Below are 11897 nucleotides of genomic sequence, written 5' to 3'. Positions count from 1 at the left end.
GGAAAATGGAATCAAGAGGGTTAATAAGTATGAGTTCGATGTTGATGGTAATGAGGTTAAGATCATGACAACCACTCACCTGAAAAACTTGCCAATGTGCATCTCAACAAATGCAAGAGGGTTATTAAGTATGAGTTCAATGTTGATGGTAATGAGGTTAAGATCATGACAACCACTCACCTGAAAAACTTGCCAATGCGCCATCGAACACTGTTCGTGGTCGAAGTTTGGAGAGTTCGATGTTGATGGTAATGAGGTTAAGATCATGACAACCACTCACCTGAAAAATTTGCCAATGCGCATCTCAACAAATGCGCCATCAAACACTGTTCGTGGTCGAAGTTTGGAGATGCCGTTCAAGAAGATGTTGGTGCATGTCTCACTATGGTTTCCACGGAAGAAACCGTTCTCGAATGTCCCAAACCTTTTGGTTCTTTTCTCTTTCCATTTCTTAGTCTAATATTAATTTGAAAAGTTTGAGATTTCATATCTTTCAGTTTAATATGTGTTTTTAATGTGTAATGCTATATTTAACCATGATAGAAGTGTTGTAAACCCGAGTATATGTAGGAGAACCATGATTGATGTCTTGTAAACCCTAACATATTTAACCATGATTGATGTGTTGTAAACAAAAGCAGGAGTTAATTCAAACACACAAAAATGATTGCATTGGGCTTGTCAATAAAAAGAATTATTTTAATGTCTTACTTTGCATTTAAATTTGCTTTTGTTGATGCTATTATTTGCATGAAATTCCTTACTTTATGTATCAATCTTATGATTTATGTAATATTTACAGGTTGCGGCAAGGAGGATGCAAAGACTAGTGACCCACCGGCTCCTTTCAATAAAGGTGTTATTCTTATGGTATGTAGGACTTGTGGGAACATTAGATACTGAATTCTTGCTCTCTCCTTCAATGTTAGGAACAAGTCTTCTCAAATTGAAAATCACATGTGGCTCAACAAGTTCAAGTTGTGAAAAGAAAGTGATAGATTTATATGACACTCAAGACACAGAACTTTGTGGGACTTGAAAAAGAATTGTGATGCTTTATTTGTGATTCTTGAAGATGAAGAAACAAAACGAGAACCTGTAAAGCATGATATTATTATTTTTTATTGATATATTATCACACCCTGATTTCGTCCTGATTTTTTTGATTCATTTGCATTTTCATCATTTCACCCGCATAGTCCAAAGTCAGAAGTTTGTCTAAATCTCTTGGAGAATCTCTTTGTGCACCTATACACCTTCTTAGGGACCTCTGGTGAAAACCCAAAAATATCCCTATACTTCGGAGATGCATCTCCGATGTCACTCCTTTTAATCCAACGCCAACAGACCCTTCTCCCACTCTTCATTTGTATTCAAAAACACCCAAAAGCGCATTTCTTCTAAAAAATTGCATTTTACCTTATTTGAAGTAATATTTCACTGATTGAAGATACAAAAGCTCCTTTGAAGAATCCTCAACTCATTTCAAGTCATCTTCAGAACCCCTTCAAAACTCCAACATTGTGTAAGTTTTTAAAATTCGCATTTCATTACTAAAATTGATTTTAAGTTAGTTATAATCAATAAAACTATATAGGTTGATGTTATAGTAGTAAAATTTTGGTGTTTGGATGTTAAAAAAAATAGATTTTGGATGAGTTAGGGCAAGAAGTAGAAGCTATGGAATATGGTTGTTCGCATGTGGTTTCAAAAGTGCATATCCGAAATCCCGTCTAACTAGTTTCGGATATGCACTTCCAAAATCTTCCCAGAATTTTTTTTAAAACTATTTTCAAATTTTTTAAATTGCTTGTTTCAGGAAAACGGCTGACAACCAAGCACCGACCGATCGACTAAGACAAGGGAGGCCAACCCAGACACCCCCTGCTCGGCGCGAAAGAGCCGCACAACAAGGAATGACTTGGGGACGCGGTCGAGTCCGCCAGGAGGATGCGTCTACAGGGTCTTCATCTGCACCGGAGAGTTGCTTGTCTCGGGCGTCATCCTCTATTGCCCGTGAGCATGTTGAGTTTGCTCGGGATGAGGAGGTTCACCCAGAGCACGACGAGGGTGGTCAGGAGGATGTTCATGATACATGCTGCCCGGTTTGACGCAACAATGAAGGGGGCGAATCGAAGCTACCCGGGGGGACCGTCTGACACTTCATTCTTGATATACTATCATGACCATGCCGCTCGACATATTTGGGATGTCAAGGTTTTTTTTGCGTTTTTTTATTTAAACAATTTACTTACAAATATGGGTTTAACAACTAACATTGAGGTTGCTATTTATTTTTGTTACAGGAACAGTTACCCATTAAATCCGTGAACCATTCGCAGAAAATCTTTGATTTATTTAAACTACAGGGTGAGTGGTTTAATGATGTTGTTGCTGGATCTGGACTTGGAGGATTATGTTGTACCGGTTATGTAACCATAAGCCACGACATGCAAGGGGGCATTTGCCGAAAACTGACACAAGGAGATGTCATCTTTCCACTTTCCTGTTGGGGAGTTGACGATCACCCTCTATGACGTGATTTGTATGCTCCACCTTCCTATCAGAGGGAGGTTACTCAACCATTCCCGGATACAAAGAGTTGAGGCGATTGAGCGGATGATAGATTATCTGGGTATGGATCCATTTGCGGTCGAGTATGAGTGTAAAACAACGAATGGGGCGCATGTCATGTTCTCCACCCTGAAAGAGATTTATGAGCACCACTTGGTGGCGGTAGCTGGGACCGAGGATGAGGGTGATGAGGTTTTTGTTGAGTACCATCGCGATTGTGCTTTGCGGTGTTGGTTCATATTCTTGGTTGGCACGTCCCTCTTTGGGGACAAAAGTGCAACCTACATGGACGTGACATACCTCTAGTATTTTATGGATTTGACTACAATTCATGAGTGGAATGGGGGGCTGCCATTCTAGTATTTTATTGTCTTGCTTTACTTTATTTACTTCTTTCTCTTACCATGCCTACACGTTTGTATAGGTTCGCCTAATTACTTTATTTTACTGTCTTGATTTTACTTTATTTATTTCTCGCTCTTACCATGCCTACACGTTTTTATAGGCTCGCTTTTATTTCCATGTCTGGCTAAATTTATAAGGGTTAGAATGCAAGGATCGTTATCACGATCGTGTTCCAAATGTTATATTAATAGAAATACTACTAGGGATGTTTTGACCTTTAATTCAAGTTTACTGTGTTTAAATGTTTATGGGTAAGATCGAAAGCCGTCCATACTTAAGATCAAGCTTGATTAGTTTTTAACTAAATAAAAAGGGCGAAAGCAGTTTGTTTGGTTAATTAGGGATCTTTGACACATTTTTAGAAAACGATTTTGAAACTATTTTCGGACGCGTTTATGGATTTGAAATCTGATTCTTGGCCAAAAGCCAAGAATCCCTTTAAGTTAAATTTTCCAAGTTAAAATCACTTTTCTACTAAGACAAGTAATTGATTTCTTAAAAATAGGTTCACTACTTTAACGCAATGCACACTGTTCATATGTGACAAATGAATGGGTAGACTTAAAGAGTAAACCCGGTTCTTAGTACACGAAAGCGACAAGTTCCCGTTAAATTGTTTCTTTCTATAAGTAGAAAATATTGCCTCGTAAGTAATTCTATCCATGTGTAACTGGAACGCTGTCTGATATACGTGAATTACATTCGAACCTGTTGCTTTTATCTGTTATTTACTTTATTCCTTTATTTTCTTGCACTGCACTCATATCAACTATTCTCATCCGCCTTAGATAAGCACCTTAACAATAGAGTTGATAGATTGACGATTGGTCTCTGTGGTTCGATAATCTTATATATTACTTTGATAGGTTGTGCACTTGCAGTTTTATTTTAGACTCTATTTACAGATCTGTTCAGCCCTTGATGGTTAATTCCAAGGCGTCATGATAGAGAATTCACCTATACACAACCGTTACTCTGCCCGATTTTCGTTAGGAATTTGTAATGTGATTCAAAGACTTAGTGCAAGTTGTGCTAAAGATAGTCAAGTTTATCTGGGCCCCAAGTGGTAATGTGTTGGTTTAGTGTTGGTAATCCAAAGGATGAGAAATCTACCTTGACTCCTAATGTCAAGCGTTGGCTTCTTATTTGTTCATATCGTTCTTTCCCTTAACTATTATTTTACGCTCTAGGATAGTCTCTTCATCTCCTCACACTTCTTAGATTTTCAAAATCTCCTCTCTTTTTTTTCCAAAATCTTCTTATGTTTGCAAATTAATTTAAAAATATTTCTTACCCTTGTTGGCTTTTTCTTTCAAAGTTTAGAAACAATTAATTATTGTGGTGAATTGTGATACCCCACGATCTTGATATTGATTGATATCTTTTCCACTTGAGAGAGCTAGTGGCATACTTGTTGATTTTATACAAGTTGGAGCCCTTCTTTCATTTGTGAAGCAAATGATCCATCTGTTCTCCTGTTTAAGATCAATGGCTGACTATTCTCTCCGATGATGATAAAGTGTTTATTCCTTTTAAAAATATTCCTTTTTAAGTGGAACTACATTAACTCTGACTTCTCCATTGCACCAAGGAGGTATGTAGGCACAAGATATAATATCTTGCCGAGCTTATTTTAAAAATTAAACAAACTTTTTCTTATTGCACACAATATCTTTTATAAAACACAAATTTTCAAAAAGGTTCTTGTGGAGTACCACAGATATGAGGGGTGCTTAAAATCTACCCCTTGTATAATCAACACCCATACCTAAGATCTCTTTTTGTTGTTTTTGTTTCAAAAACTTCTTTTGGGTTTACTTCGCTCTTTTCCCATTTTCTTTAGAAACAAACGCGGTGGCGACTTTCACAAAAATAATGAATCGAGTCAACCAATGACTTCTATCTTATTTGTGAAGTAAGTTTAGACTCAAATAAAAGAGATGAAATATAAATTATTTTAAGCATGTCATATCTTAAAAGAGAGAAAATCTAGTATACCAAAAAGAGAGAGGAGGTGTAACAATTATTTACCAAATCAAGAAAATAATATATTTTTAACAAATATTTCTTATAAATATGTGATATGTAATATTTTATTTAACAAATGTAATTTTTCATAAATAATTGTATGTATTTTTGTATGAAATAATTATATATATTTTTTGTATGAAATAATTTTAATTTCATACCCTCATATTTTCTTATATTATATTCACTTATTTTTATTAATATTTCTTTAAAATATTATTAAAATATTTTCTTAAAATCATATTATATAATATAAAATTTTTAATATTTATATATTATTTTAGCATTAATAACTTAATGAATATATTTGTTTAAACTTTAAACAAATGTTAATATTGATGATTTTTAAATATTAATCAAATCAAGAAAATCTTCAAAATTTAATGTAGGATAATGTAATGATGATTGGCCACGTGGATATAAATATATCTTTAATTAATTATTATTATTATTTTTAATGTATATTTTTAAAAATGCAAAAAGGTATTATAAGGTGTTATAAGGTGTTTGCATATATTCAATTGTAACGGATAGATAATTGATGAAAATATTAATTAAATATTAAATGGTATTAAATTGATGGTGAGAGAACATAAGGAAAGGGGGGCCAGCCGAACTTCCTGATAAATGTAAATACTCACTCTTCTATACAAATCTCATTCATATCTTTACATAATAAAGTCTAGATTTAACATAGAAATAAAATATTTAATGGCAGTATGGAAAATTAGTTAGCCCTTAAGTTATTAATAAGGTAACAATGGGCCAGATATTAAGCCCAAATACACAATCTTCCTAGTAGCAGAGCATTTCCAAAATACCGTTATTAGTTAACAAAGCAAGAGAACTAGGTTATACAAAATAAAAATAAAACCAGAAAAAATGGCGAATGTAAGGTGGGGAGAATTGGAAGAAGACGACGGTGAAGATCTTGATTATCTTCTGTTGCCTGCACGTCAGGTCATAGGTCCTGACGAAAATGGAATCAAGAGGGTTGTTGAGTACCGGTTCGATGATGATTATAATAAGGTTAAGATCACCACAACCACTCGCATCCGAAAACTCGCCAACGCGCGTCTAAACAAATACGCCGTCGAACGCCGTTCGTGGCCCAAGTTTGGAGATGCCGTTCGTGAAGATGTTGGTGCACGCCTCACTATGGTTTCCACGGAAGAAATCGTTCTCGAACGCCCCAAATCTCTTGGTTCTTTTCTCGAACTCCTCACTATTAATTTGAATCTTTCAGTTTAATCTGTGTTTTTAATGTTGTGTACTGCCATATTTTACCATGATTGATGTGTTGTAAACCCTAATATATGTAGGGGAACCATGATTGATGTGTTGTAAACCCTAATATATGTAGGAGAGGAGAACCATGATTGATGTGTTGTAAACCCTAATATATGTAGGAGAGGAGAACCATGATTCATGTGTTGTAAACCCTAATATATGTAGGAGAACCATGATTCATGTGTTGTAAACCCTAATATATGTAGGAGAACCATGATTCATGTGTTGTAAACCCTAATATATGTAGGAGAACCATGATTCATGTGTTGTAAACCCTAATAGTAATATATTTAACCATGATTGGTGTGTTGTAAACCCTAATATATGTTGGAAGACTTTTGTATCAATCTCATGATATATGTAATTAATATTTACAGGTTCCAGCAAGGAGGATGCAAAGAATAGTGACCCAGGTGCTGTTCTTATGGTATGCAGGACTTGTGGGAAGAAGGGTGATCATTGGACTGCAAGGTGTCCATATAAGTCTGATGAAAGCGTTGTTGATAAAACTCCAACAGATGAGACTAAGGATATATATGTACCTCCTCGCCTGAGACCTGATATTGACAGGACTATTGATTCAAACATGAGGCGGAGGAACGATGAGAATTCTGTTCGGGTAACCAACCTCTCGGAGGACACAAGGGAGCCTGATTTGTTTGAGCTTTTCAGGCCTTTTGGTGATGTGATCAGGGTCTATGTTGCTATAGATCAAAAGACTGGCATGAGTAGAGGCTTTGGCTTTGTTAACTTTCGCAGCAGGGAAGATGCTCAGAGGGCTATTAACAAACTCAACGGATATGGCTACGATAATCTCATTCTGAGACTTGAATGGGCCGCCCCTAGAACAACCTAGGTGTTGGCTGCTTTTGAGTTTTTTTTGCCCCCTTTTCTTTCTGAATTCAGAACCATGTGTTATTTCCCTTCTGTTTTATTCTAATAAATATTATATGGATTGTTTACTCACTCTCACTTGTTGATTTTTGATGATAATCAGTATTACGAGTATTGTTTCCAGGTTGACACTCTTCTCTTTTTATAGTATTTACATAACAAAGTGTGAAAAAGGTTTTGGTACTCGTGTGCTATTATGTTGTCATTTTTATTCTTAACACGCGTTTCTTTCCTGGTTCACTGTATTTTGTTGTTTCAGTTAAGTGACAGTTAGCTTACATAATTATTTATTTATGAGATGCTATGATGTTTTGTTTCATTTTCTGAAACCCACCCGTATTGTGTTTTTAAAAAGAGTGAAGATTTGCCCTTAATTATATCAATGAATACTTTTATATAGTTTGGGGACGAGCCACAAACTCGGCCCTAGCTTGGAATAATGCGGAAGTTATTCTTTGCAGTGGCGGATCTTTAGAGGAGCCCAAGGGTGCAGTGGCACCCCTCATTTTTTTCATTTTTTAAAATATACTGAGAGAAAAAGTAAAGTCAAGATAATAGGATGGACATTGGTAGTTTGTATCGGTGGAGAGTATAGAATAATTTTGGAGGAAATTGAATATTTTTTGAAAAATGAATTGGATCTTTTGTTTAGTTTAATTTAATGTGGTGGGACCGACAAACTTAGATAGTGACAAATAAAAAGTTAACATGTTCACTATTATGATTAGTTATAGAGTGTGGATGTTAAAGGATAAGAAGAAATTATGTGAAAGTTTTAAAGGTGTGAGAGAGAACAATATTTTCTTATTAAAAATAATTTAAATGAAACGTTAGATAAATTAATCTAGTTAATCAAATTAAATAATGAATTAGGGGTAAAAAGGTTAATTTAAATTTTGATACGAATTTTTTGTATTTAAAGTACATTCTCATATTTTAGAAAACAATTACTATTTTTCTTTTTTTATGTCTTTTAATATATTAATTATTAAATGATAAGTGTAATATTCTTTTTAATCCTAAAAGTTAACTTCATAGTTTATTTTAATTTTTAAATTTAAATAATATCTATATTTATCAATTAAAAAACTATAAGACTTATAAATTAAACTAGGATTAGCCAAAAAATCAGCACAAAATTCGGTTTCTCTATATTTGAGATTAAACACAATAAAATTAATGAAGTTTATTAATTTAAATTTTGTTTAATTATGATTAATTATTTATTAATTTTATTAGCGTTGGCTAAAAGATATAAAATTTTAGATTTTAATTTTATTAATAGTTGTCATTTTTTAAAGATAAAACATAAAATTATAATTATAAATTATAAATGACTTTTATAAATTTTAATTATAATATTTTTTATTTATTTATGACGGCACCCCCTACTATTTTAGGCAAGATCCGCCACTGATTCTTTGTAGCTATAGAAGAGTAATTCTATAGGTTAAGTTAACGTAAACAAACGCATAAGATGTGTATTATGGAAGCTACCTCCATTCATCACACGTGTATTACAAAGCTTTGTGTACTGACCACCATATATTTGTTCAGTTCATTATAAGAAAAGATAAAAATAAAAGAAAAACGAATTAATATAATAAGATGAATAAATATATATGAATTAATGTAATTATATGAATGAATATATTATTAATTAATTAATTTTTTATTTTTTATTTCATTAATTCATAATACATAAATTATTTTTATACATTAATATGAATAAATATATAATATGAATAAATATAATAAGTATGATAATATAAACAAATATATATGAATTAAGGTAATAGTATGAACAAATATATTATTTAATACATTAATTCATGATACATAAATAAGTATTATTTCATAATACATAATACATTAATATTTATTAATATTTCATACATTAATTAATATTTAAGTAATGTATTAAAGATGAATAAATATATATGAATTAAAGTAATAATACATAAATAAATCCTCCTTTCCCTGGGTGGATAAAGGCCAATACAGATGGTGTAGCTATCGGCAATCCAAAATCTTGTACTTGTGGAGCCATTTTCAGAAACTCCAAAATCTTGTACTTGTGGAGCCATTTTCAGAAACTTTTTAGGAGATCACGTTGGATCATTCTCATACTTTATTGGTATATGTAATGCTCTGTTGGCAGAATTCTTGGGTGTGATCATGGCTATTGAGATAGCCATTGATAAGAAGTGGCAGAATCTCTAGATTGAAACTGACTCGACCGCCGTTGCTAGGGCGGTCCACAATGTTAACTTGGTTCCTTGGAGTATTAGAAACAGATGGAACAATGTCTCTTTAATTTCAGGCATATAGGATTTCTGTTAACTCACATCTATAGGGAAGGAAATTTTTGTGCGGATGTCATTCCTAACTTAGAGTATAATTTTAGATACTTCAAGTGGTACAACTATGTTGTCATAGAAGCTAGGGAGGAATTTTTGTTCAACAAGTTTGGTTTTTCCAAACTTAGGTTGATTTCCTCTTAGGTTTTTTTTTTGTGTAAGCAAGATATTAATAAACGGGAGAACTAAGGGTTCTCCAACCTTGATACACAACAAACGGTTCAAGGCCGCCAACCTACGGTATTACAGACCAATTAAAATTACGACATAAAAGACAAAGGGTCTTTGCTAAACTCGTAAAAATTACAATTGGATTGTGCAATATCGTCAAAAAAAGACCACCTCCAAACCAAAATCTTGATATTCCAAACCATATTGTTAATATTCCAATCCTTTAGGCTAAAACAAAAACCATTCCTGGTCAACCAAATAATCCAAGAAGTGGCTAACCAAAACACCCCCAATTTACCAACCTTAATCCTTTTTACACGGCCCAAAGAATGCCATTCCATAAAGGACGGAATACACCCTTCCGTTGTACCTTCTGGGAAACCCACCCACGAAGCAATTTCCTTCCAAATAATCTTAATTACTTTGCACTTGAAGAAAATATGGTCACTATCTTCGAAATGCAAGTCACAAAAAACACAATTTAAGTTAGTAGAAGTTAAATTAATACCTCTATACACCAAAAGATCTTTGGTGGGTAACCTATTCACGAAAAGCCTCCAAGCAAAAGCTTTTATCTTAAAAGGAATTTCCAACCTCCAAATCAATTCCAACGCCTCATCAAATTTATTAGGCGGACCGTACGGAATACGAGATGAGGCATAACAAGAGTAACACGGAGAAACCGAATACCCCTTCACCAAATCAAGCGACCAAAAGACGGAATCCTTCGCATTATGCACTCCCCCAAACGCTACTAACCGGTTTCGTAAAACCGCTAGCTTTGTCTCCAAACCCGCCTCCACAACCACCAAATCCGAAATACCCAAATCACCCCATCTCCAAACCCCTCCGTTCCATCCGCCCATCCCCGCTACCGAAACTTTTTTCAATGAAGAAATGCAATAAAGTTCCGGAAAATCATCCATCAAAATATTGCCATCCAACCAACAGAATTCTCAAAAAGGTATACTAAATCCATTGCCAATTTTAAAACAACAATTCGAAACAATTGGATCTAAAGAAGATGTAGAAGAAGAAAAAGAACCAATCTTAAGAATATCACGCCACCAAAAAGAGGAAGAAGAGTGTTTTTGGATATTACCTCCACAAAGAATTTTCATGTTTACATCTCCATATATTTCCTCTTTTGCTTGTATTTTCTTTTTCTTTTAATGAAATTTTTAGTTATTTAAAAAAACTAATATAATTCATAATATATTTGTTTATAGAGATTAATTAGTATACACTGTCAGCGTAAAAAAGGTAAAAAAAAATTACATCATGAGTGCATCATCACAATTCAAATGGATTACTTTTTTTTTTCATAAGCAAGGGATTATATTAAAAGAGAACTAGGGGTTCTTAACCCGATTACATAGATCAACGGGAACACCCGACAAAAAGAAAATTACAAGCCAATTACACTTACGAACGGAAGCCCAAAGGGTCCTTACAAAAATCGTAGAAGTTGTAATTGGAATTAGTAATATTCCCACAAAAGGACCAACGCCACACCGTAAGCTTTATATTCCAAACAATATTATTTACGCTCCAACCATCATTCCGGAAACAAACGCCATTTCTAGCAATCCAAAGACACCAAGTAACCGCTAACCAAACCATTCCCAATTTACACTTCTTAACTTTCATGAGTTTAAAGAATGAATGCCACTCCATAAAACTAGGTAAACATTCATCCTCCATTCTATCTCCTATACCAACCCATAATGCTATGTCATTCCAAATCCTTTTTACCACCCAACAAACAAAAAAAGTATGCCTAGCCTTTTCTACATCCACACCACAAAAAGAACAAAATAAATTATCTAAGGGGAGAGAGATACCTCTAATCAACAATAAATCCTTTGTAGGAAGTCTATTGTGAAATAATCTCCAACCGAACGCCTTGATCTTGAACGGTACTTCCAACTTCCACAAAATCCCAAAAGCTTCATAGCTTTTACTAGGAGGGCCAAAAGGAGTTAAACTCTTCAAAAGAAAAGAATAACAAGAAGCTACCGAAAACTCAAGATCCTCGTTGTTGCACCACTCCACTTCATCTCTCCCCTCATTCCGGCCTTCCGCACCGTCCAAGTAACTCCTCAAAACCGCCCCCTCCCCTCCATGAGTATCCGCCTCTAAACCGAAATCTCCCCATTTCCATCCGTCACAACT

The 11897-nt window shown here is 34.1% G+C and overlaps 1 protein-coding gene and 1 pseudogene across 1 annotated transcript; one reads left to right on the top strand and one right to left on the bottom strand.

The window, feature by feature from the left end:
* The first annotated feature begins 5925 nt into the window (after positions 1–5925).
* LOC131655787 (uncharacterized) lies at positions 5926–7236 on the top strand (annotated as a pseudogene).
* A 2536-nt stretch (positions 7237–9772) lies between these two features.
* On the bottom strand, positions 9773–10648 carry LOC131658085 (uncharacterized). Its single transcript, XM_058927420.1, has 2 exons — positions 10231–10648; positions 9773–9786 (listed from the first exon to the last, which is right to left on the bottom strand). Exons 1-2 carry the CDS (start codon positions 10646–10648, stop codon positions 9773–9775), a joined length of 432 nt encoding a protein of 143 aa, XP_058783403.1.
* Between the last annotated feature and the right edge of the window lie 1249 nt (positions 10649–11897).

Source organism: Vicia villosa, linkage group LG3 (assembly GCF_029867415.1).
Source record: "Vicia villosa cultivar HV-30 ecotype Madison, WI linkage group LG3, Vvil1.0, whole genome shotgun sequence".
Classification (NCBI taxonomy): Eukaryota; Viridiplantae; Streptophyta; class Magnoliopsida; order Fabales; family Fabaceae; genus Vicia; species Vicia villosa.
The sequence above is the reverse complement of the archived record's forward strand: the minus strand, read 5'-3'. Positions and strand labels throughout refer to the sequence as shown.